Below are 25,115 nucleotides of genomic sequence, written 5' to 3' on the forward strand. Positions count from 1 at the left end.
AAAAAAAAAACAACTTTAAGTTATCACATAATGAGAAGTGTTTACCTTTCAAAAAGCCTTGCTAAGATGTGTAAAGCCCACTTCTTACATTTCCACCATGGTAACTCAGGTCTATCATCTTCTTCAACTTGAAGTGTTTCCTTTAAAGAGACATTTATTTAATGATAGACAATATAATCTAAAAGGAATATAGTGAGTTCAGAACAGATTCACAAAAACATGAATGCTCCTCCAACATTGGCCTTTCATTATAAAAGGATATACTTGGAAAAGTACTAACCTTTGTTTATAAGAGGCGTTTTGCTTCACTACTTAGTTACAAAGGTGCTTTTTCAAAGTCTTATAAAAGTTTAAACTCAAAAACATTTTAGTCATGACCCAAATAATACAAATAAAGGCCTGCGCAAGCAGCTTAACTAAAACCAGTATAGTTAAAGGGCACAAATCAAAAGGGCACAAAAAACTCCATTTTAAAAATCTACTTTCAGAAATACTAGTTTAAATACATAAATATAAACAGATGAAAATATTCATTTACAAATCTATTTGTAACAGAGAAAAATGCCAAGAACTAAACATTCATTAATAAGCAGATGTTTAATTATGGAACATCCATAACAGACTACTACACAACCATTAAAAGAATGAACTTGCTCATTATATTACTGACCTAAGACAGTCATGATATATTTTTAAAGACAAAGAAATGAGACTGTGAAACAACCAAAACTTCCATACACTGCCAGTGACAGCAATGATACAACTACTTTGGAAGTTATTTATAAAATTAAACATATACATTCATAGCAGCCTTATTTGTAACACTAAAATCTTGAAACCACCCAGGTACACATTAACTTGTAAATAAATAAATTATAGTACATCCTTATAATGGAATACCACTTATCAATAAAAAGGAACCAACTACCATAACACAACATGAATACATCATAAGTATATTAAGTAAAAGTAGATACAAAAAATCACCTATTTATTACATTCTATGCAGGCAAAATTAATATATGGTGCTAGAAATTAGAATGGTGATGGTAGGATGACTAGATCCAGCCATGAGCAAATATTCTAGGTGATGGTTACTTGAGTGAATATGACTGTTACAACTCAAACTGTTTACTTATATGTGCATGTTTATTATTACAAATGATACCCAAAAAGATGCAGAATATAGTTATGAAAACTCTTAGTTATATTTTATACCTTTTAAATGTATACAGAAAATAACACATAAATCACTTTCCTATGGAGTGGAAGGAAGGTCCTATTTACTTCTTCAGTATATTTTTAAAATAAAAATGTGAGCAATAAATTACAAAACACGAGATCAGTCTCACTTATTCCACTAAAAAAATTATGTGGGTAAATTACATAACCCTTCTATGCCTCTGTTTAAAATAAATTCAGGATTTCTTTTTTTTAACATTAGATAAGCGAGGTATGCAAAAGTACTTAAAACAAACTAGGGATTCAGGAATTGAAAATTCACTACCTCTCTAGAAAACTAGATTATAGAGAAAAATTGTGGTTACTTAAAAAATTGTTATTAAACGTGAAAAAAATAACATTTTTTATTTATGGACATTTCTGTTTATGGGACTGAAAAAGCAATGAATTCTACACTAAAATAGTGAATTTTATGGTATTTGAGTTAGATCTCTATGAGGTTGTTATTTTAAAACCAAGTAATATAACTAACAACAAAGTCTGACCAACTTGGAAATCAAGTTCTTCTTCAGTTCATCCAAGTCTGACAAATCACTAGGCTAAAATCCAGCTACGGGCTCTTTGTTTCTTTTTGAGATATAATTGATATCTAACATTATGTTAGTTTAAGGTATAAACAGAATAATTTGATGTATGTATAAACTGCAAAATGTTTACTACAGTAAGTTTTGGAAGATGGTGTAAAGGTACAAATTTCCAGTTATATGATAAATAAATTCTGGGGACATGGTATCTGTAGATTTTATAAATAATAACAAAAAAATATTGTTTATCTGAAGGTTGCTAGGACAGTAGATTTAAAAGTTCTCACTATAAGAAAAAAAATTCCTAACTGTATCAGGTGATACGTTTTATGAACTCAAAAACTGAAGAAGCAGAATTAGGATGGAAAAAACAAGCTACATATAAGTACTTTAAATAATACACAAAATAACCTTTATAATTTTTCCCTTAATATACTCAACATATATAAACAAATGAAACATGTATTTAGAAAAATTTGCATCACAAAATACATACATTCACAAAGAATGTTTTAGAAAATATCAATTAAAATTCTCAAAAGGTAACTAAATATTTAAGTTCAGTGATATAGGAAATACACTTACATTAGGTACATCCCTGTTCACAACAGTCTTTAAAATTTCTATCCATTCTGTCAGATTCTGTTGGTTTATCAGCTCCAGTGGTAATGTATACTAAATTAAAATCAAGAATTAATATTTTAAAATCTTTACAAAAGAAAACCCAACTTCCTTTTACTCTTTATAAAACCTAAAAAACATACTTCATGCAATCCACATTTCCTCTTTTAGTAGCTAGGCAAATTCCTCATCTGGCTGATTTGGTTAGTTTATGTACAACGGTCAACTGTGGCAAAGATAGTGAGCATTCTTGTCTTATTCCCAAATTCCTGGGAATACATCTAATTTTCACCATAAGGTACGATATCTTTTATTGAAGTTAAGGAAATTTCTATTCCAGGATACTTAAGTTACTTTTTTTTAAAGCAGAAATGATTATTTTATCAAATACTTTATCTACCATCTTTAAAGATTGTTTACAGGTTTCTCTTTTTACGTAATATAAAACAATCACAAAAACTGGTTTTTCACTCTTCACATTCTCATGTTTCTGGGGTAAATCATACCACTTAATAGGAGCATAAAATCAATATCCTATTTAGCATTTCAGGACCTCTATTTTCACAAATGAGCCAGTACTATATTTTGATTTCAGGGTATGCTAGTCTCAAAAAATCAGTTGGGTCCTATGCCCTAGAATAACTCATGAAAAGAACTTTCATTTCTTTAAAAATTGTATAAGGAGTCATTAGAAAGATATTAGATTATCTTTAAAGATCTAGCAATAACATGAAAAATCCAACCAAACAATGGTAGTGAGTCAGTTATGATAACCTTAGTGGAAATAAAGTCTATTTAAATGAGATTTATAAAAAATAAGTAATGGTGTGAATTGAACCTAAGATCCTGGCAGATGAGATGTAGCACAAGAAGAGCAAGAATTTTAATCCTAATCGAAAACTCTGTTTCATAAGTAATTACAGTCCACTTAGACTATAGACACCACCATTTCTGTAGTTGGGTCTTTTATCCCAGGAAGATTTAGAATATACAAAGTTAAATCCACAGTATTAAATCATTTTGTGTCAAGCTTAGGAATAGGTTTTGTAATCAGCGGGACAATCTACACATATATGGCACGACAAAGCACGTGTTAGATGTAAACTCTAAGAACTGCTTTTCAGTTTTGTAAATTCTTAAGCTGAAAGATATTATCAACATTTATGGTGCCAAATGATAGCTGACTTTATATATTAAAAATGACTTTATAAAATTACCTGGACAAGAGCATAGAAGATCTTGAAAATTTGTTTCTGAATGAGGACAGATTGATCAGACTGATCAGAAAGAAGCTGGATAAAACGGTCCTTTAGAACTGGCAGGAAATGCTGCATTGCTGCTACCAATGGACTCCGTTCCTCTGGTTTCTTATACCTTTGGGTAGGAATACAAACTAATTCTGTGAGAATTTATTTACAATTTTATTTATAAATACAAACTACTTGCCTGTTTATACAGATAAAAGCAAATATTTTCTAAGCAATTTTATAGTCCTAGAAGAAAAGCCTATTATGGAATTTAACCATAGGTAAAAAGCAACTTGAGAAAAACCTCAAATAACAAGAGAACATCTAAAATTTACTGAGTATTTATTATGAGGTAAATAACCTCCAAGGCCTCATTAATATTCTCACTTTTATACCTGAGGAAACTGAGGCACAGAGACGTTAAATATCTTCCCGAATATATATATCTAGGTATGATCCTTAGCAGATTCAGGATCTGCCCTTTAACCATTTCACTATGATCACTTATGTTATCACTGACTGTGAATACTGATACAACTGAGGAGCTACAATGATTTGGTTTTTAAACATTAGGAGCTGACTGATATAAAATAATTATGTATTACCATCCTTAAGTGATTTACACACCAAAAGCATTAAGGAAGAAATGGCATCTGTAAAGAAGAAAATATTCTATTTCTAAAAGCACTATAAATCACTATAGTGATAGGTTACCACTATAAATTGGTAACCTTTCTGGCAACAAAGCCTGACCTCAACAGGATATTGATGATCTCTGTTTATCCCATTTGGAGTAAATATTCATATACTTATAGCATATATAAAAAAATGTTTGATTCCTGGATACTGGTACAGATTTCAATAGAAAATATATGTGAACCTTGTTAAACCTTTCTAAACTCTGAAAAATCCTGAATTCTGAATTACATTTTGCTTCAAAAATATCAGTAAAGAAGTGCTGACTAATTGAGACATTCCCCCATAGAGATCCTTAGCATTTTAACAGTACTGTTAAAGGTCCACTGCCTTTTCTTTTTTTTAATTAAGTAACTGATTTCCCCTACCAGACCCCAGTTTTATCTACCAGTAGCTTTTCTAAAGGGAGAAAATGTATCTAAGAATTGAGTGTGTTAGCACATTTTTAAAGGTAAAGGTAGACATTCCTAAAAGGCTGGATTGTTTTTCCCACTGGGTGAAATGAGAAGCAAAGTAAACTGCCAAGATTAAAATAAGAGCAATGTTCATGCTAATAATGATTTGAGATTAAACAAGTAACTGACAGTTTTAAATATTATTTGATATGCTGAGAAATTATACCTAGTATACATTTAAAGGTTATCTGAACATTTCTTTGAGTCAATAAAAACAGTAACAATTTATAAAAGGAAGCCATTTGCACTCTCTAATTTGATTAGACAAGCTGTATTAATTACTGACAATATTATCTTATAACAACAAAGATGAGAACTATATTATGCAACCCTCTCTCCATTATCCAATCCAGGTGATCGCCCACATTATTATTTTCATACTCATTAGTTTAGATATTGTACCATCCAACTTCCAGGCCACCACTCAGTGTAGATAGGGAGTTAGGAGAGAAGAATGTCTTAAAATGGAATGGGTTTGAGTATGAAAATAATTTATGGAAGGATACAAATACTATTCCATAAGACCTGAAAGCTCCTGAAAGCATGAAAATGTGATACTAATAAAAGCCTACAGAGCGATCAAGATGGTGGAGGAACAGGATGTGGAGCTCACCTCTTCCCACAAATAAAAGCCTATTACCAGTGTCAATCTGGGGAACCATACTCATCAGGAATTCTTAAAAACTAGCCAATCACCTTCCTCTTTAAAAAAAGAAAAAAGTCAATTTGCATGTAAAAGATCACATGCAAATTCCCCATCTTGGCATTCAAAACCATCTTTTAACAAGGTCCCAATTTACTAATTTAAAATGAACCCCAACCTCTCAACAGAAGTTATCCATACCATTCAGTGGTCTCCTCACTACCCACTAAAGACAGTGTCTCATTTCTACCTCGACATCTTTCTTTGCTCACTCCATGTGGTGTGACATGCCTTTCTCTTCAAATGTTCCTTCTATGCTCCTTCAATTGACAAGCATTTCCCAAGGATCTATGCTCCTGAAGGCCATCACAGCTTTCAATTTCTGCATGCATTTTCTTAGAACTGCTTTAGTCCACACAGACCCCTTGTGAACACCTTGTGCTCCAAACACCGGCTGAAAATAAACTGAAATTCCACCACTGCAGCAGTCTATGTTTTCCATTTAAAAAATCCGTATCATACTCTCTCCTGCTAAAGATTACAGGGCAGGAGAGAGAGACTTGAACCTTCTCAATGACAATGACAGCTTGTTATTATTATTCTCTCTCAGTCACTCACTTACCAGAACTACAACAACTGGCACTCCGACAGAGGTTGGAGCAACAGCTGGAACATCCCTTAGCAGGAAGATGGGTAGCTGGTGGGAACACAAGAAAACACCAGTACCAATGCTGTAAATGGTATATTTCTTTCCTGCTCAGAACAAAAGCAGCAGTTCATCAGCTACTTTGAGTGGGACCCAGAAAGGGTATCAGAGGCTAACTACAAGCCCCAGAGTTAGAGGGCTCACAATGTGTAGCTGTTAGGACTAGAAATAAAGCCACCATCATGGTGTAGTGTTCCTTCCTCTTTAATTTTCTAACATCAAAATTTTCAAGTGCCTACCAGTTTCATTATTTTCACACACACTTAAGAGGAAAACCTCAACAACATTAGGCTAACTACTTTTAGTGCCACACCTCACTACTTTTCGTGCTATACCTCAACTTCCAAGGTTAGATTCTTTTTCCTGATCCCTAAACCCAGGTCTAAAATGATCCCTAAATCTTTCTTACTGACTATAATTTGCTCAAATACACCAACACTGAAGCAGATGACTATGAATCCTTCAAACACAATGATTAAAAAATGATCAAATGAATTTCCAACACATTCTTCTTAAAGAATTAGAGGTAGGTTCTTGAAACTTAGCAAGAACTCAAATTACGATAAAAATTCACAGAAAGCCAGAAAAAGAGCTTTAAAGCTCAGTGTACTTTGACCCCTTTCATATCTTAAAAAAAGCTTATCTTTAGGCCTTTTATCAGCACAAATTGAGGAGTCTATATAGAGGAGTTATAGATAACTTAGGTTTTGAATAGGCAAATAAATGATTAGGAAAAAAGGGCACAAGGAGTTTCACAGCTGAATCAACAGAAGACACTGCAGAATTAAAACAAGAATGCTATTTCAAAAGGAAGACACAAGTAAAATCAACATGTAATTCACTAACTTTGGTATATAGATCAAATGAAACTTAAGTTGTTCAAACCGATTAGCTTAAATTTCCCAAGCTTTTTCTACTTCTCAGAACTACAGGAATTGAGAGATACTTACTCATAATTTTTCACAAGCTGATAGAGGCAAAGAAGAATTCCTAGCCAACAGGCACTGTTGTCAGACTGAAGATAAAAGCCAATTTTGTCCACAATAGCAGTCCAGCGACTTGGATAATCATGTTTGATGATATGATGAATGCATGTAGTAAGCTGTACCCTGAAAGTCAAAAACAAACAATAAGAAGGAAGAAATACTAAGCCCATGCCGTAACTAGAGAAGCCTTCACCACAATGGAAAGATCCCACATGCCCCAAAGAAGAACCGAAGCAGCCAAATATATATATATGGCTTAAAACGCAACATTGAAAAAACTAAGATCATAGCATCTGGTCCCATCACTTCATGGCAAACAGATGGGGAAACAATGGAAACAGTGACAGACTTTATTTCTTGGGCTCCAAAATCACGGGGGAGCCTGGTGGGCTGCCGTCTATAGGGACGCACAGAGTCGGACATGACTGAAGCGACTTAGCAGCTTAGCAAAATCACTGCAGATGGTGATTGCAGCCATGAAATTAAACGATGCTTGCTGCTTGGAAGAAAAGCTATGACCAACTTAGACAGCATATTAAAAAGCAGAGATGTTACTTTGCCGACAAAGGTCCATCTAGTCAAAGCTATGGTTTTTCCAGTAGTCATGTATGGATGTGAGAGTTGGACCATAAAGAAAGCTGAGCGCCAAAGAATTGATACTTTTGAATTGTGGTGTTGGAGAGGACTCTTGAGAGTCCCTTGGACTGCAAGGAGATCCAACCAGTCAATCCTGAAGGAAATCAGTCCTGAATATTCATTGGAAGGACTGATGCTGAAGCTGAGGCTCCAATACGTTGGCCACCTGATGCAAAGAGCTGACTCGCTGGAAAAGACCCTGATGCTGCGAAAGACTAAAGGCAGGAGGAGAAGGGGACGACAGAGGATGAGATGGTTGGATGGCAGCACCGACTCAATGGACATGAGTTTGAGCAAGCTCTGGGAGTTGGTGATGGACAGGGAAGCCCAGAATGCTGCAGTCCATGGGGTTGCTAAGAGTCAGACACAACTGAGCAACTGAACTGCACTTTCCAGGTGGTGCAGTGGATAAGAATTCCCCTGCCAATGTGGAGGACACAGGCTTGATCCTTGCTTCAGGAAGATTCCACAAGCCGCAGAGCAACTAAGCCCGTGCATCCCAACTACTGAAGCTCATGCGCCCTAGAGCATGCAAAATGCCGACAACTGAGCCCACATGCTGCAACGACTGAAGCCTGAGCACCCAGAGCCTGTGGTACACAACAAGAAGCCAGCACACAGCAACAAAGAGTAGCCCCTGACTGCTGCTAGAGAAAGCCTGAGCAAAGCTACAAAGACTCAGTGCAGCCAACAGTAAATTTTAAAAAACAAGTCACTATCAGAAACTATTACTACTGATCTAAAAGAAACCCAACAAATGTTACAAATGCAGGTAATCGTATTTTTTTTCATCCCCATCAACTGACAGATTTCATTCAGAACATCAATACAATATAAAGTATATGACAGAATTCTATCATTTTCTGTGATGCCTTTCATCTAAACATAGTATGTTTCACAAGTTTGACATGAAGTTTAAAGTTTGGGGTTTTAATAAATGTAAAATTAAACAGCAGTGAGAAAATAAAACAAAAAAGTAATTTTCCCTTACCATCATTTACATTTTGTGCTTCAGAAAGGACAGATTTTTGAGGAGAGCTGCACTGGGTCTTGGTCACAGCATTAGGGATCTCTGCTGCATCTTGCTGAACCCTTCAGGCGCAGCACACTGACTCCAGAGTTGTGGCGCATAGGCTTTAGCTGTTCCACAACATGTAGGATCAAAGTTCCCCAACCAGGGGCTGAACCTGCACCCCCTGCACTGTAAAGTGGATTCTTAACCCCTGGATCACCAGGGAAGTCTCCAAAACAACCAATTTTTATGTTCTGAACGATTCCCTTTCCTGCAAACCCTGAAAATTATTACCTTCAATAATGGTTAAGTTTAAAATACATACATACCTGATGAGCTCAGGAGAATGGATAATGGCTTCTACAATATTTTCTCGAATACAATGTCGATCTTCTTCAGGAATAGTATAAGGGGATATATCCCCTGGTGCTGTTTCCCGATCAGGCCAATACTGCGTTATCATATTTTTCAAATAGATGACACCTAAAATATAGATCAATTTCACAGAAGATGTGAAAGCACTGTAACCACCCCTGTGTCTACACCTCAGCTTCTTTCAGACCAACCACTGCTAGTAGAGCTATCCTTTTAAAACTAAAACACTGTATTCTATTGTTTAAAAAGTTGGCAACACACAAATTTAAGGCTGGCTACAGTAACCACCCACGAAGTCATTATTAAATATACAGTCTGCAGGAGTTGGTGACTGACAGGGAGGCCTGGCGTGCTGCAGTTCGTGGGGTCACAAAGAGTCGGACACGCCTGAGCAACTGAACTGAACTGAACTGCAGTAACTCTGCAAACTAAAACAAAACCATGTTTACAATGCATTTACACACAATACTTTTCACCCTGTTTTCTGTAGGAAAGCTGTTTTACCAAGTCTGTTTTTTAAATGAAACTTCTAAAAAAACAAAACTGCATACACATAAATACAAATAAAGTTTCTATTTAATCTTGGACTCTAGAACTGTGAGAAACAGCCTGAGTATTTCTTTCTATCATAATGCACCATAGAAGTGGATGTAAATACAATTTTGATTCAGTATTTTAAAAGGTGTTTGGTCAAACAAAACACATAAACAAGTGGGAACTGCACTGCAAGACCTCATGATTCACCCTATTCCGTCCAAAATGCTTGAGCTCTACTAAAAAGACAGTAAATGTATCTTTTGAAGTCTAACACCATATACCATATACAATATAATTGTATACAATATAATTCAGTCATTACAAGGATGTAAATTTTAAAGCAATGATGATACTTTAAAAATTAGGACCAATTCCACGGTTCAGTTGCTTCTGGCTTTGTACATACTAAAAAAACAATTAAATTCTAGTAGAATTTAATTTTGCTAAAACACATAATCAAGTTTCTAATGTGCTTAAGGTCCTTCCTAAATCCAAAGGCTTTCAATATCTTAGTAAAAATTTGAGATTTAAAGGCAAAGATTCTTATCTAAAAAAATAGCCGAAGGGGAAAATGTCAACTTCATAAGTAAAAGAGAAATGACAGTTAAAATAGTCAAACCAACCTTTTCCTATTTAACTAGAAAAATTTTAAAGATTTACTGTTGACCATGGTTCAGTGAAATTATTGTATTTTATAGACACAAAAGTCTCATTTAATTTGTGCTATTTATATGTCAATTTTTAAAAGGTTATAACTTCCATTCATTCATTCATTCACCGAGTCAGGCAATTCTTTAGGTACTCGGAATACCATACAGACCTGATATTAAATTCCAACAACTGAGAAAGGAGCATATGGGACATTAAGGTAAATCATTTAGTCGTTAAAATATAAATTTTAGGATTAACACTATGTAGAGAAAAGGGATGTGTTTGCATTAAATAAAGTAAGCAGAAAAAAAAATTTTTTTAATAAAATCGGTGTAAGGAAAAAGAACAGCAAAAAATAACTCCAGAATATAAGTGGTTTTTCCAGAACAGTAAAGTTATTTGCAGTTTATATGTCCTATAAGAAATGTATCTGCAAATAAATAACAAGCATTAAAGATGTGAATTCCATTACTTTGCTGACTAACAGATAATATCAGAAGTAGCATGCCACATTTTCATAGACTCTGATACTGAAGGAATTAATATTTTGTTGACACTGGGACTAAGAAATAGTATCTTTTAAATGGTTAAAATAAAACAGTAAAAGCAAATACCTGGAGGTTTGTATCTTAGAATCATCCATCAAGGAAAGAAACAGAATTTGGAGAATCTTGCAATAAACCTCATCAATTTTCCAGCTTTTTTCTTAATTCGGTGAAATATCACATTCCTTTAAACTCTGCCACCAGATATCAACGAACTTGTGACAGTTTGTAGTAAACACAAGGGGGCCAAATCAATTTTCCGGGAAGAAAATCACCGAAGGATCTTCCCAAGACACTTCTGCTATTCAACTATGAACCTTTCAAACATTATTTACATATATCCAAGAAAATAATTCAGGAAACTTGCCTGCCTGTCTCACAGGTAAATCCAGTTGCTCCGACATAGTAATCTGAAGCAGCGTTGAAACAAAATTCAGAGACTTGTGTGCCTACAAATAAAAAAATATATTTTAAATTTCTGCAAATAAATATTCTTAGTACTCTTATTTCACTACTTGGCTGGCACAAAAGGCTCTCCTCCACTAGCTGGTTCCAGTATTTCCTACCACGCACATATAAGGAACACACACACACACACACAAAATGCAGTAACCTAAAACCTGCATGTTTGCATTTGCCTACATACTGTTAAACTTCTAACCACATTGGAGGCAGCAGCTCACAAACGGTCTCCTCTGTGATACCTATTTCCCCAATTCAGTAATAATTTCTCCAGGGATATTCTATTAAGTGGCTAGACAAAAACGAAATCAGCAAAAATTAATAACCTGAGGGGGTCGTTTCCAAGGTGCTAATAACATTTTGTATCGTAATACAGCTGTTTTATAAGTGTATCCAATTTGTGAAAATTAATCAACTGTATTCTCATGATCATTTTTCTGTATGCATGCTATATTTAAAATAGCTTTGAATATACAATAAAAGTAAGATATAAACTGCATGACTTAGTAAATGTATTTACATGAATATACAATGCAACACATACAGAAAATAATGAAATGCAGCAAAAATGCTAATGAGTTATATCTGGGATGGTAGGATTATAGAAGTTTTCTATTAGCCAAATTTTATGCCATGATCCTGGATTACTTTCATTAACAACACAAAAAAAATAGTTAATTCCTAAATCTGTCATATTTGCTTTTGATTTAATAAAAAAGAACTGAAATCTCTTCTTATATGTATTCTCATTCCCTCTTCCACAATATAAACACCTCCTATGTCCTTCCAGCCCAAGTTTTAGTATTTTTCTGCACATGTTCACATGGACACTCGTGATTTTTCGTTTCCTCCTTATAATTCCAGAAATACATTCTTAGAAACAGAAGAATTTCCCTTCAGGTATAAAAAAATGTCTTCCACATAAGACCCAAAGGGATACTCTGCTCATTCAGTCACTCCAAAAATTATTTACTTAGTTGTTCTTGGTGCAAAACACTATGCTAGGACCTGAAAACACAAGGTTGAACAAGACAGTAAGTCTCCATGACCTCATGGGAAATGAACAATGAAGGAAAACAAGAGAGCCAAACAGGTAACTGTAATAAAGTGTCAATATAATGGAAGAAATAGAAAACACTATGGAAGAATCAAAAGTAGAATCTCCTAACCCAGAAGTAGTAGTTAAATTTAAGACCTGGACAGGAGCAGTTAAATAGATAAAGGGGAGGAATTTACCCTTTTCAGTACTCTAAATAGATCTGAACAGTTAACCGTTATCACTTTCATGAAACACCCTTCCATCTAAATCGTTCATACATCACTTTTCCTGGTACCTTTTCAGGCTCCTTTGGTTGTTTCTCATTCTGTCTACATGGTTCAAGAACTCGGTCATAGGCCATCTTTTCTGCTTCCCAGCTGATTTCATGCAACTATCTTTAACTACCATCTATAAATCAAATGTAGTTTCCAGTCCAGGACACACTAACAGACCTATTTAACATCCCTACCTCCATTATGACACAGGATTTTCAGACTTACTATGATGAAATCATTTTTTTCCCTAAAAGCTGTGACTCTTCCTTTCTTGTACCACCCCTCCCAACCTGTCATCACTATCCTCCGTTATTCATATCTGAAATTTGAATGTCATCTTTAATATGTTCCTCTTCTTTTAAAATTAAAATTTTTTAGTTTATTTATCTTTCACTGTGCTGAGTCCGTCGCTGCGCACGCTTTCTCTAGAGCGGAGACTGCTTTTGCTTGTGATGCAGGCTTCTCACTGCAGTGGCTCCTCTCATTGCAGAGCACAAACTTTAGGGCGCTCTGGCACAGTAGTTGCTGCCCACAGGCTTTTTCACCCCTCAGCATGTGGAATCTTCTCAGAGCAGAGATTGAACCCATGTCTCTTGCATTGGCAGGCAGATTCTTAACCACTGGACCACCAGGGAAGTCCACTTTCCTCTTCTTATCCCAATTCAATACATCAGACTCTATCAACTGCATAGCCAAAATGGTTGTATCCACTAACACCAACCTAGTCCAAGTGACTATCATGTCTCTTAATGTAACCATTTGCCTCCCCAACCATTCTCTATTTAGTACTCAATAATCTTTGAAATTGTAAAGTAACCCCCTTAAAACACACCTTGTAACAATTTTCTACTGTATTTCCTAAGGCCTAAAAGGCCCTGTCTTATCTTGTTCTGCTTATTTCTTCAGCCTCACTTAAAGAAACTTCCTCATCCCCTTGATTGGCCCACCTTAGGTTTTTCCAACAATAAACATTACCCCACTTCAGAGTCTTCGTACATGCTGTGACTTTCTGCCTACATCACTCTTCTCTCCAGTGCTCCACCAGAGTTAACTGGTCCACACCTTTATTCTTTAGGTCTCAAGTTTAAACATTTCCTTAGAGAAGCATTTCCTCACTGATCACACTAGGGCTAAGCAGGGCTCCCAATTACTCTCATAAGCTCTAAGGTTTTTTTTTTCCACTTCATAATAATTATTACGTATTTGTAGACTGGCTTTATGTCTGCCTCTCCTATTAGACTCAAGATACATTAGGAGTAAAGATTTTACTATCTTTATATCCAATTCCTCATATTTGGCATTCAAGATAATCAACAAATTTATTAAAAGAATAACTGAATGAATTAACAAAAGGTGCCTTAGAGGCAGCTGTGATCACATAGAGGTTGTATGGAGCAAAAAAGCAAATTTGTATTTTTAGACTGGTAAGCATACAAAGACCACTACTATGATACTTCGTAAGTCATTAATATTACAGCAATATATCTTATCTCCTGCATAAAATTGTGAACTCTATGAATGAACTGCTAAAATTCAAGACAGTACTGGTTATAAACCTAAGTGATGTCATGTCCTACGTTTTTAACTCCTGAACAAGTTTAATTCAGCAAATTAATTTTTTATTGTGAAGATTAATTTTATTTAACAAATATTTATGGCATTTTTTAAAAGATTCTTTTCCCATATAGGCCATTACAGAGTACTGAATGGAGTTCCCTGTGCTATACCAGCAGGTTCTTATTATCTCTTTTATATATAGTAGTATATACAAGTCTGCAGCAAATCTAACTCTTAATTACAAAGTCAGTATAACAGAATCTACTTCACAGGTTAGCTTTAAGGAAATAACACAAAAAGTATTTTAGCAAACATCAAAACATGACAGGGAATTCCCTGGTGGTCTAATGGTTAGGATTCCAGGCCTTCACTGCCATGGCCAGAGATTAATCCCTGATCAGGGAACTAAGAATCCTGCAAATTATGCAGTGTGGCCAAAAAACGACAACAACAACAACAAAACACACAAAAACCACACCTCATCTTTCTCAGAAAGTATGTTCTAAAGTCAGTAGGACATAAATTGACTTTGCCAAATTACTTTTCAGTACGTTAAATCATTCATAAAGTACAGCACGTAGTTTCATTTATATATAACGCTCTCCTGAGGTCCCAATTCTGCAGTTTATCTTTCTGAGTAGAAAAAGACTGCTTTCTATGACTGGAACTCCAAATGAGGTTGTTGGTTTACATTTAGGAGTCACTTTATAACAACAAAAACCACCACACAACGGCCACTGTTTTTGTTGGTTGGACAGAGACAGCTACATGCGAGTTAGGAGTGAGCATGAGCTACTCAGTGCATCTTCCTATAACACAACAGGCACTACATGTTATAACAACCAAGGACGTTTATCAATTTCTAATTTCTTAAGGTTTAAACAATACAAAAAAAAAAAACACCTTAAGAGTACTTGAAGAAAACCAAGGTGAATATTTTTATCATCTTGGTGGAGAAAACCTAAGCCTAACACTTTAAAGGGTGAAAGACACAAAATAGTTTTGGTATCCGGTAGACAAAAGTAAAGCTTCATAGTCTTCAGCCCTGCCTTGGTATAAATAATGTTGAGGGGAACAAAAGGAAAATATCTCAACATCTGAGGAAGTGTTAACCACTCCAAAACAAAAATCAACAAAAATGTGCAAGCAAATTACAAAATAATTAGCCCAAGGAGAGGCCTAGTGGCTTAGTGGTTAGGATTCCAGGCTTTCACTGCCGTGGCCCAGGTTCAATCCTTGGTTGAGGAACTGAGATCCCACAAGCTACATGGCATGGCCACACACACACATGAAGTGGACAAGACAAAGCTACCCTAAAACAATATATGCAATACCAAAGCACTGATCAAGATAAGAAAAAAAAATGGAATTCAGTGCTGGTAGATATATAAAATAGTACAACCATATTGGAAAACTGACATTATCTTATCTTATAACATAGCAATTTCCCCCATATATATTCAAGAGAAATAAGGGCTTATGTTCACAATAATACCTGTCTATTAACATTTGACTATATAAACAAACTGTGATATAATTCATACATGAAATACAGTAACTTAAAAAAAAAAACAACCAACCTATGAAATCAATAATACTGATTTCAAAAACATGTTGAGAAAGAAGCCAGACTATATCATACTATGTAATCCTATTAACATGAAGTTTAAGGACAGGTGAATCCAAACTACAATTAACAGAAATCAGAGTAACAGTAACCTAAAGAAAGGTACTGATTAGGAAGAGTCGCAAGGGAAAGTTCGAGGCCAACAAAAATGTTTTCTCTATCTGTCTATCTATCTTAATCTGGAGGATGGTACTTAGGTAAAAGCTGATTGAGCTATACATATTTTTGAGCTTTGTATTATATATAAATTATCCCTCAAAAGAAAAAAAATCAACAAGATTACTTATACTTGAACATTCACAGCATTATTCATAACCAAGTGGAAACAACTCAGATGTCCTTCAAAGGGTAAGCAAAATGTAAGCGTATCCATTCATTCATGTAACATTATTCAGTAACAACAAAGAATGAAGTACTGACACATAGTACAATACCTACGAAGCTTACAAACATTACACTATGTGAAAGAAGCCAGTCACCAAAGACTACAGAGTGTATGATTTCATTTGTATCAAATGTCCAGAATAGGTAAATCTACGAGCAGAAAGTAGCTGAGGACTGGCGGTATGTAGGAAGAAGTAGGGAGTGACTGCTAATAGTATGGGTTTCTTACTGGGGTGATAAAAATGCTCTAAAGTTTGTGGTAACAGATCCATAACTGTGCATATACTAAAAAAACCCTGAACTGGATACTACAGTGACTGAATTCAATAAATTTATTATTTTAAAAAAACAGCGAAACTAAACATTGAAAATAAGTACTTACTAATTTATTACTCTATTATTTTGTCACTTTGAATGCTTTCAGAAACACAACAGCATAAATCCAAAAAGTGCAACTGACAACTGAGCTAGACTAAGGTTAAGGAAGAAGGGGTATTTCTATCAGCAGGAATAGCACAAGCAATCTCAACCTTGGACATCCATCTGCTGGTCCCATCCATCTGAAATCCCTAGTGCAGGAAGCCTTGTCATCTTCTCCCAAAGCAGGTAACAAATGGACTCAATTAAATTAGTACCAAATATCAAACATCAGGTTCTCAAGAAAAAAAACTGAGACAAAAAGTAGATTCATCATCACTGGAGGGTGGAATGGGGATTAACTATAAGCTGGAGTCGAGGCATCTTACTGGGATAATGCTACTGCTGCTGCTGCTAAGTCGCTTCAGTCGTGTCCACAAGGTTCCAAAACTAGACTGTTCTAATAGCCATACAACTCAAATCTACTAAAAATCACTGATTTTCACTTAAAACAGGTAAATTTTACAGTATATAAATTAGACCTCAATTAAGTTTAAAAATGGGGGAAAATGCACAGATCTGTACAGTTAGTTATAAAACAAACAAGTAAAGGTATACACTAACTGTACAAGTTAGGAAAAAACTCAAGCGTTGGGTAATTTCTAACAACTTTCTGGATTCTTGAAGATAGCAAACTATCACATATTTAGAAGAATTTCTATCACATGTTAACTATCAGTATATTAATTATCATATAAAATTTAAACATCTTTATATTCTATAGTATAAAAAATAAAGTAAAAATATCACTAGCATCAACTTTAATCACACAGTCTGGCAAACACTGATTAGGCTTCAGAAGATGCTACAGTAAATCTTTTATGTGAGTCTAAGTATAAATGTAACTTCTGGATGCTGACACTAATTAGGAGCCCGCCTCAAGCTCCTGGCATCTAGCAGTCAGAGAACCAGAAGTGAAGCAACAAATGCGTCATTATATATCATACAGCTAAAACTGCTAACACTCAGGTTTAAAAGTTGCTCACCATAATACAGAACTATCTTTCTAGACAACTTCTTACGTTCTCATTATCTGTCATCAATACAGATAACCAACATTCACCCTTAACTCACCTCAACAAAATTCTTCAACTCCATCTCCTTTAACTCCACTCCACTTACCAGTACTTTACAACATGCCATATACTATAGAGATAAAAGATAACCACTTCAAGGTAGGGTGGGAGATTAATTCTTATTAGACTGACAGGTAAGTTTTTTACTTAGACCCTAAAGCAGTTAAACCCACAGAAATGAGAAGACAAGATTTTTAAAAGGAAAAGTACAGGTTATGTTAAAGAGATTACTAGGAGAATGAAAGAGAACAGTGAAAGACAAAAATGAATAGGTAAATTGTGATCACATCAAGATCTATTAAGTGTGAACTTATTTTTGAAAGTTTTTACATGATCAGATCTATCCTGTAGGAAGATAAGATTACGAAGCAGTATATGGATGTAATTCTAGGATAGAGGACTATAAAACATTACAGATAGAAAACTATCATTATAAAAGCCTGAAATCTTCTACTCCACAGGCAGCTCCCTTACTCCCCCAAATATGTCTGCCTACAAAAGGAAAAAAAAGACATATATATCACATAAACACATTTCCCCTGACCCTACTACCCTTCTAACCTACAAACTTATTCCTAGTGAAGCTGAAGCTCCAATGCTTTGGTCACCTGATGTGAAAAACTGACTCACTGGAAAAGATTCTGATGCTGGGAAAGATTTGAGGGCAGGAGAAGGGGACGACAGAGGATAAGATGGTTGGATGGCTTCACCGACTCAACGGACATGAGTTTGAGCAAGCTCCAGGAGTTGGTGATAGACAGGGAAGCCTGAAATGCTGCAGTCCATGGAGTTGCAAAGAGACACAACTGAGCAACTGAACTGAACAAGCATTTCACTCACTAATCCTGTAATCAGATATTGTTTTCTCCAAGGTTATCAATACTTTAAAATAAAAGACTCTCCCAGCAAAGTCTTCATTTTCCTTTAATTTCTCTCATTTAGAAATGTCAACAACCCTTTTTTCTAATAGCTTTTTAAGCAAAAGGAATTCATGCTCACTGGCAGAAAATTTTTGAAATTTAAGGAAAAAGGAAACCAATCTTCTTACTTGAAATTCCTTTTCTTGCCTTGCTCCTACTTTTTTGCACAATTCTCCCATCTCCTTTTCCATGTTTCTCAGAGTCCCCCAAAAATGAGCATGGCCCAGGTGTGTGCTGCGCTCCAGTCCACCCCACACCTCCGGATCACACTCCCTTCCTCTCAATTCACTTGGAGAAGAAAAATCACTTTTCTATTACTGCCTTCTATCCTAAACTTCAGTTCTACATTCCCAACTGCCTCCTAGACATTTTCTCCTTGGGGTTTACAGCTCCTCAAATCAGACAAAACTTTTTAGTCATGCTTTCTTCAATATCAATTTCCCTTCTAGATCCACATTTTCCAATGTAATCACCCAATGCCAATCTCTTTTAAAGCTTACTCTTTAATAGGTAATTTTTTATTATTTCTTGCCATTTTGGAATGTAACCAAACAAACCTTCAGTTACTGTACTTTACATCATTTACAAGGAAGAGAGGGGCTTAAGGGCACTCTGATATCAGAGTCTACATAAAATGAATACAGCCAGATAATTTCAAGAGCCAAGGAATTTCTTCCCTCTCTGCTTTACTAAAGAAGTTGACAAAGGCAAATACTGTATCTATATTACCTATATGAAATATGAGGCATAGTGAGGGTAAGTCAGTGTAGTGGTAAAATCAGGACCAGGTTGTGGGTCTTCACTGTGTCTTCCTGCCTTTCATTAAATAGTGGCAATGCTTTCCAATTAAGGAGTTTCTAAAAACTTAATTACAAATTATCAGTGACAAAAAAAATTTACAAAAGAAAAGCCAAACTTTAAATCAAACTCATCATTACTGTGCCACTGACAGATATGCATGCATTGCTAATTCTGAAAAAGAAAGTTGTTTTCTTACAAGTATTACTAATATACTGTTATTTTTCTTTCAGATCTTTAACATGCTATGTCACTGAATAACTTCCTGTCTAACTGTCCAAGAATCCAGGGACTTTCCCTCTACAAAATTCACAACAGTACCTACTTCGTGACATTCCTAATTAAGGAATGTTACCTGCTCAGACTACAAACTATTCCATCTTCCAAAAGTATACACAATAGTCTCAAAAATATTTGTTGAATTTTTAGACATGCCAAAATGTTGTCATTCTGCACTTTTCCAGACCTAAGATTTTCCTTAAACATTTCATAAGCTTTTAATAAAATTAAATTAAATTAACCAATTATAAATAAATATATCACTTAGAGTTGTAATAGTAACCATCTGTGAAGATACCAGATGTGACTTATGTGTTCATGAATTTTAAAGATAAACACAAAACATCAAGAAACTTACCAAAGCTATGTCCTCTTACTTTTTATTCACAGAAAGCATGTGAAAAGCAACATTTCTGCCTACATAACTATTTTATAGCACATTAAGCTTAGGAACTGTGGGTTTAAGAGATTTAAAAGAGATTTATGGTTAGGAAATGGCAACCCACTCCAGTATTCTTGCCTGGAGAATCCCATAGACAGAGAAACCTAACAGGCTACATATAGTCCATGGGGTCAAAAGAGTCTGACACAACTTAGGGACTAAACCATGGTTAGGAAAATTTTTAGTTGTAAGTGATAGAGCTTAACAAGAGGGGTGAGCAGCATGAGTAAAAATTTGCATACAGAAAGGTTTCCACTGAGGAACACTGGCAGCTAAAGCAAGAGAGCAGAGATGTTGTCCTCTGTTATAATAATCTGCCAGAAACCTTCAGACATATTTTATCTTGCAAATGAAAATGAAAAAACAAGTATTTCTAAGTCTGTGTGTGTACAAATGGAAAAGAACAGTCTTTGCATTCAAAAACAAATAGTCTCTAGAATATTAGTAACAATGTTGAATGAATACCAAATGCACACATTTTAGATAACCTAAACAAATTTTTTTAATTGCACTTCTAGATATATTAGACTATATAGTATAGAATTTCAATGAGAACTGAAAGATCCCTGTAACACAAATCTACTTTAACAATTCAAGGATGAGTATTCTTAACATTTCCATTATTCAAGTTTTTATTTCTCTTTGCATTCAACAAATATTTACTGAGAGTCTACAATGTGCCACGCAGTCTGATTATAAGAGTATCAGTTTTCATGCTGCAATATAATAATGCTATGTACTAGTGAGCTAAGTGCCCAAATAACAGGTTATGTGTTCTCTCTCCATCAGTTTTGATCATCTGCCACTGAGATGAACAACTACTAACTTAGGTAGGAAATGAAATGTATTGCATGTTGGATTGGTTAATCAATTGGCACTTAAACAGGAATTCAAACACTCTCGAGAGAACTTAGTAGTTCTAAAATTTTTACATTCATCATTTTGCTCAACCCACACAATGACATACCATGATAACATAAGGAAAATGAGGCTTAAAAAGAGGTTAAATTAATACCCTCCAGCTAGTGGAGAAATCTTCAGTAGTTAAAAAAAATAAAAATAAAAATGGTTCTCTCCAGTCTTTGAGGCAAAGCTGGTTACATGAACATATTTCAAACTGAGACATGGCAGTGGATTCCAAATTATAACGTCAGTTCAAAAAAAAGATCAACATGCATAACATACTACAGAGTTAAGTGAGGAATACTAAATCAGATTTATCTTGAAAATATCTGTCAAAAACAGTGTCTGTACAGTGGTCTTTAACAATCTACTGGAACTTTATACGTAATATAAAAAACATATAAATACCCTTAAAATTCCTGAAGCGGAGGTCATACAAGAAACCTAAAGCCTATACTGTTATCTACTATAACAGGAAGTCAGTAAAGCCTACCATTAACAACCAAAGAATAACAGTAACAAGACATAAGAATTCCTGACCTCATGAAACTCAAAAATTATACTGGGGAAACAGTAAATACAACACATATGATAAATCAGTGACACACAGAAAAATAAACAAGTGAAGGGAGACAGGGAGCATGGCAGTCAAGTCACTCATTAGGGATACAGACACAGCGGAACAGTGATAGAGGGAAGTGAAAGAACAAGTTTGGGAGGCAAATGAATAAAAGGGGTTCCAAGCAAAGGGAACAGTCAAGTGCAATCTGAGACAGGGACACTTTTGTTTGGTTTTTAAACTATCTACTTTGATAATATTAAAAATTTTTTAGGTTAGTGATTACTTCACTTAGCTTAAGAGAGTCATTCAATGGCAAGGATCTTTTTCTTCTAACTAAATGAACCAATATGTAGCTTCAGTTGAAAAAGCCATCATCATGATGGAATAATTGGTTTACCCTATTTTATCCAAAGCAAGAAAAGCTTGCCAGAAATAAGATGCTACTTCCTCGTTCTTACTACAGTCAAGCTTCTCCAGGACTTATCTTGGATTTATTTCTTCCTAAACCTAGGTTCTGCCACAAGAAAGTCAAAGCAAAAAGAATTCAAATACAAGCAAGACTGGAAATTAGAATATGCTAATTAACAGAAAAGTTACCTTAGGAAAATTATTTAAAAATCTAGGTGTAATAACTGAAAGAAAAGTGCAAAATTTAAGTAGCTAACAATTACAAAAATACAGCCCAGATATCAATGTTTTTTTAAAGAAAAGATAAGTAGTGTTCATACTTCAGAAAATTTCAAAACCCTAATAGCAGCTTAACTGTTGAATAATAAATGTTTTGAATATTACTTTGTTTATCTTCTAAAAACTAGCCTGTTTAATACTTACCCCAAGTCTCTATTACAAGATGTTAGTTAGTACATACACCTGAACTGAGATGCTTGAGGAATAAATAAATTGCAAATTTGCAGAAGTATTACTTACTCAATTTTCCTACAAAGGAACCAATTCTTTCAAATAATAACTTCTTAAATTAATAATTACACACAAGTATATTTACTCAAAATAATGTGATTTAGGGCAAAGTCGTGGTAGAAATCACTATGACTGAACTTGTAGTGTGTCCAGCATATCATAAACAAAATAATGTTCATCTTAACATGTGTCTATCACAAAATCAAAAAGTGATTCATAACTCTCTCTGTAGTTTAGTAATGGTTTAAAGAGTGAATTTCTTTCAACTCACTATTTTATATCCAAAAGGAATCTGTCCTCCTCCCAAGGTGACTTTCAGCCTAAGAATTTGAGCATCATTTTAGGCAAGATCTAATGGTCTTCCATATAAAATAGATTTTTAACTTTTTATTTTGAAATAACTTTACACTTGTCTAAATTCTGTGGATGAGCTTTTTAAAATTTAAGTTCACTGAGGCCAGGGATCTCTAAACAGCATGGTACACTGAAGATGTTCAATTCGTTATTAGTCAATATAAAGTTTTAGAAGTATTTACCTACCAGCTAAGAGGAGCATAAACTAACTGAAATTCTATTTTAAAGAGGAATTCTCGCTACCTTAAAAATAAAAAGACATGAACCTCACTAAAACTGGACAAATTCATAGGGAGACACAGGAAGTGACAGGGATCCTTTTGAAAGTCTTTAAAATACTCCAAGAGAAGTTGCAGAAACTTAGAAACAAAGAATGAAACGGAAAAGAGTACAATTAAATGCCCACATAATAAGGCTGCTTTCCAAAGAGTGGTCTCATCCAAAAATATGGGGAGAAAAATAAACCAATCCTCAGAGAGTTGATATGGACCTTGGCACGTTTCAAGGCACTGTTTTACATCGTCTCCCTTGACCTCTCAGCAAACCCTCTGGCCTAATTTTATGAATGGGAAAAACTCAGCATCGAAAGGTTAATAAGCGCCTCACCCAAGGTCAGTTCAGAAATTAGTGGTGTAGCTCTACCTAGAATGTTGCGCTTCACCTGACACTTTCCACTAAATAGCCCTGCCTTCCCCTGCGAGGCAATAATAGAGGAGAAGAGCAGTGAATCAGACTCCTGTGGGTGTCCTGCACTACCCTCACCCTGCCTAAGAAGTGGGGGCTCGCCTCTGAAAGCTGTCCCTAGCAACTCAGCCGGGGAAGAGAAAGTTGTGCAGGTCACCCATCAGCCCAGGAAAGGGGCAAGCTGACAGGCGCAGCCTCCAGTGGACCAGCTCGGCATTCCCAGGAGCCCCTCCAAATCCGGCGCCAGCAAGACTCCTCCCGGAAACGTCTGAAAACCTCCCGGTGACTTTCGCCCCCTCCTGGGCGCGAGAACAAGCTGGGAATGAGCCAGAGGGCGGCCGGCCACCCGAGCCAGCCATGTGTCCAGCCCGTCACGCCCGCCTCGCCCCAGCCGGCCCCTCATGCCCCCACCGCAGCCAGAGGCCCAACTCAGGATCCGACGCAAACCGTGGCCGGCGCCACCACTACCGCAGCAGCCAAAGGGCCCCGGCGTGGCACTCATCGTCAGGTCCCCGCCCCACCCCTACAGTTGGGGCCCTCAGCCACGCCGTCCGCGCCTCTGGCCAGGCCGGGAGGGCTTGGCCTGCCACAGTCCGCCCGCCCGCTGCCGCCGCCGCCGCCGCCACCGCCACCACCACCGCCACCACCACCGCCACCCCGGCGTCCTTACTTCATTGAGCTGACGCTCCGCGGCCTCACGCAGGGCTGGGTCCATGGTGCCCCGCAGGGCCTCGATAATGGTGTTGGGGTCCATCGCAGCGGGGACGCGGTCAAACCCGGGGCTCGGGTGCTACTGGGCCAGAAATAGCGCCGCTCACTGCGCACATGGACCCGCCGCGCTCCGCAGCGGCAACCGGCGCGAAAGGAAAGAGAAGCGCCAAGGCCCCGGATAGAACCTCTTCTCCTCGGCGTGGAGGCGGGAGATGCTCCGGCCACTTCCTGTCGGCGCGCCGATGGAGCACCTTGGGAGATGTAGTCCACTTGTGCGATCCGCAGCCCACGTGGCCCTGAGCTGTCGCTCCTACAGACAGTACTTGCTATTGAAAAAGAAAAAAAATGTTACAACTTCTAAGAAACAAAATTAAAACAATCAGTTACAAAGATGTCACACAATAATATACCTTTGGTAACCATAAAGTAAGCCTGATGCAATGCGTGTTGCTAGTAGTTGTGTAACTGAAGGAAGTCTTTTGAAAAGCAATTTGAGATGTTTCTAAATACCGTAAAAATGTTTATAATCTTTGACCCAAGTAATCCCATTTGAAACTTGATCTTAAGGACGCAACTAACACAAAGGGTTAAATGAGCTTTATGTGTTAAAGGTGTTTATCACATTATGTACTGATAATTAAAATTATGAGTTATTTCGAGTATCCAAATTTTGGCACAGACTATACGGATCACCTCTAAATAGAGAATAAAAGCGTGATTTTTATTAAAATCCATCTTCTTTAAACAGTCAGTTTCAGAAAGGTTAGATAACTTACCCAGGATCACTTCACAAGAGGTTGGCTTAGGGACTTCAAACCTAGGATGTTTCTG

General features: G+C 36.1%; 1 protein-coding gene across 1 annotated transcript in view; it reads right to left on the reverse strand.

Moving 5' to 3' along the window:
• IPO7 (importin 7) overlaps positions 1 to 24,483 on the reverse strand; it is a 44,589-nt gene extending 20,106 nt beyond the window's left edge. Inside the window, exons 1-7 of the mRNA XM_040258408.1 lie at positions 24,244 to 24,483; positions 11,244 to 11,325; positions 9,098 to 9,251; positions 7,085 to 7,243; positions 3,605 to 3,761; positions 2,352 to 2,441; positions 46 to 140 (exon numbers count right to left, since the gene is read on the reverse strand). Coding sequence (XP_040114342.1) covers positions 46 to 140; positions 2,352 to 2,441; positions 3,605 to 3,761; positions 7,085 to 7,243; positions 9,098 to 9,251; positions 11,244 to 11,325; positions 24,244 to 24,327 — 821 coding nt within the window. The 5' untranslated portion in view covers positions 24,328 to 24,483. The remainder of the gene's footprint in view (positions 1 to 45; positions 141 to 2,351; positions 2,442 to 3,604; positions 3,762 to 7,084; positions 7,244 to 9,097; positions 9,252 to 11,243; positions 11,326 to 24,243) is intronic.
• Between the last annotated feature and the right edge of the window lie 632 nt (positions 24,484 to 25,115).

Source organism: Oryx dammah, unplaced genomic scaffold (assembly GCF_014754425.2).
Source record: "Oryx dammah isolate SB20612 unplaced genomic scaffold, SCBI_Odam_1.1 HiC_scaffold_17, whole genome shotgun sequence".
NCBI lineage: Eukaryota > Metazoa > Chordata > Mammalia > Artiodactyla > Bovidae > Oryx > Oryx dammah.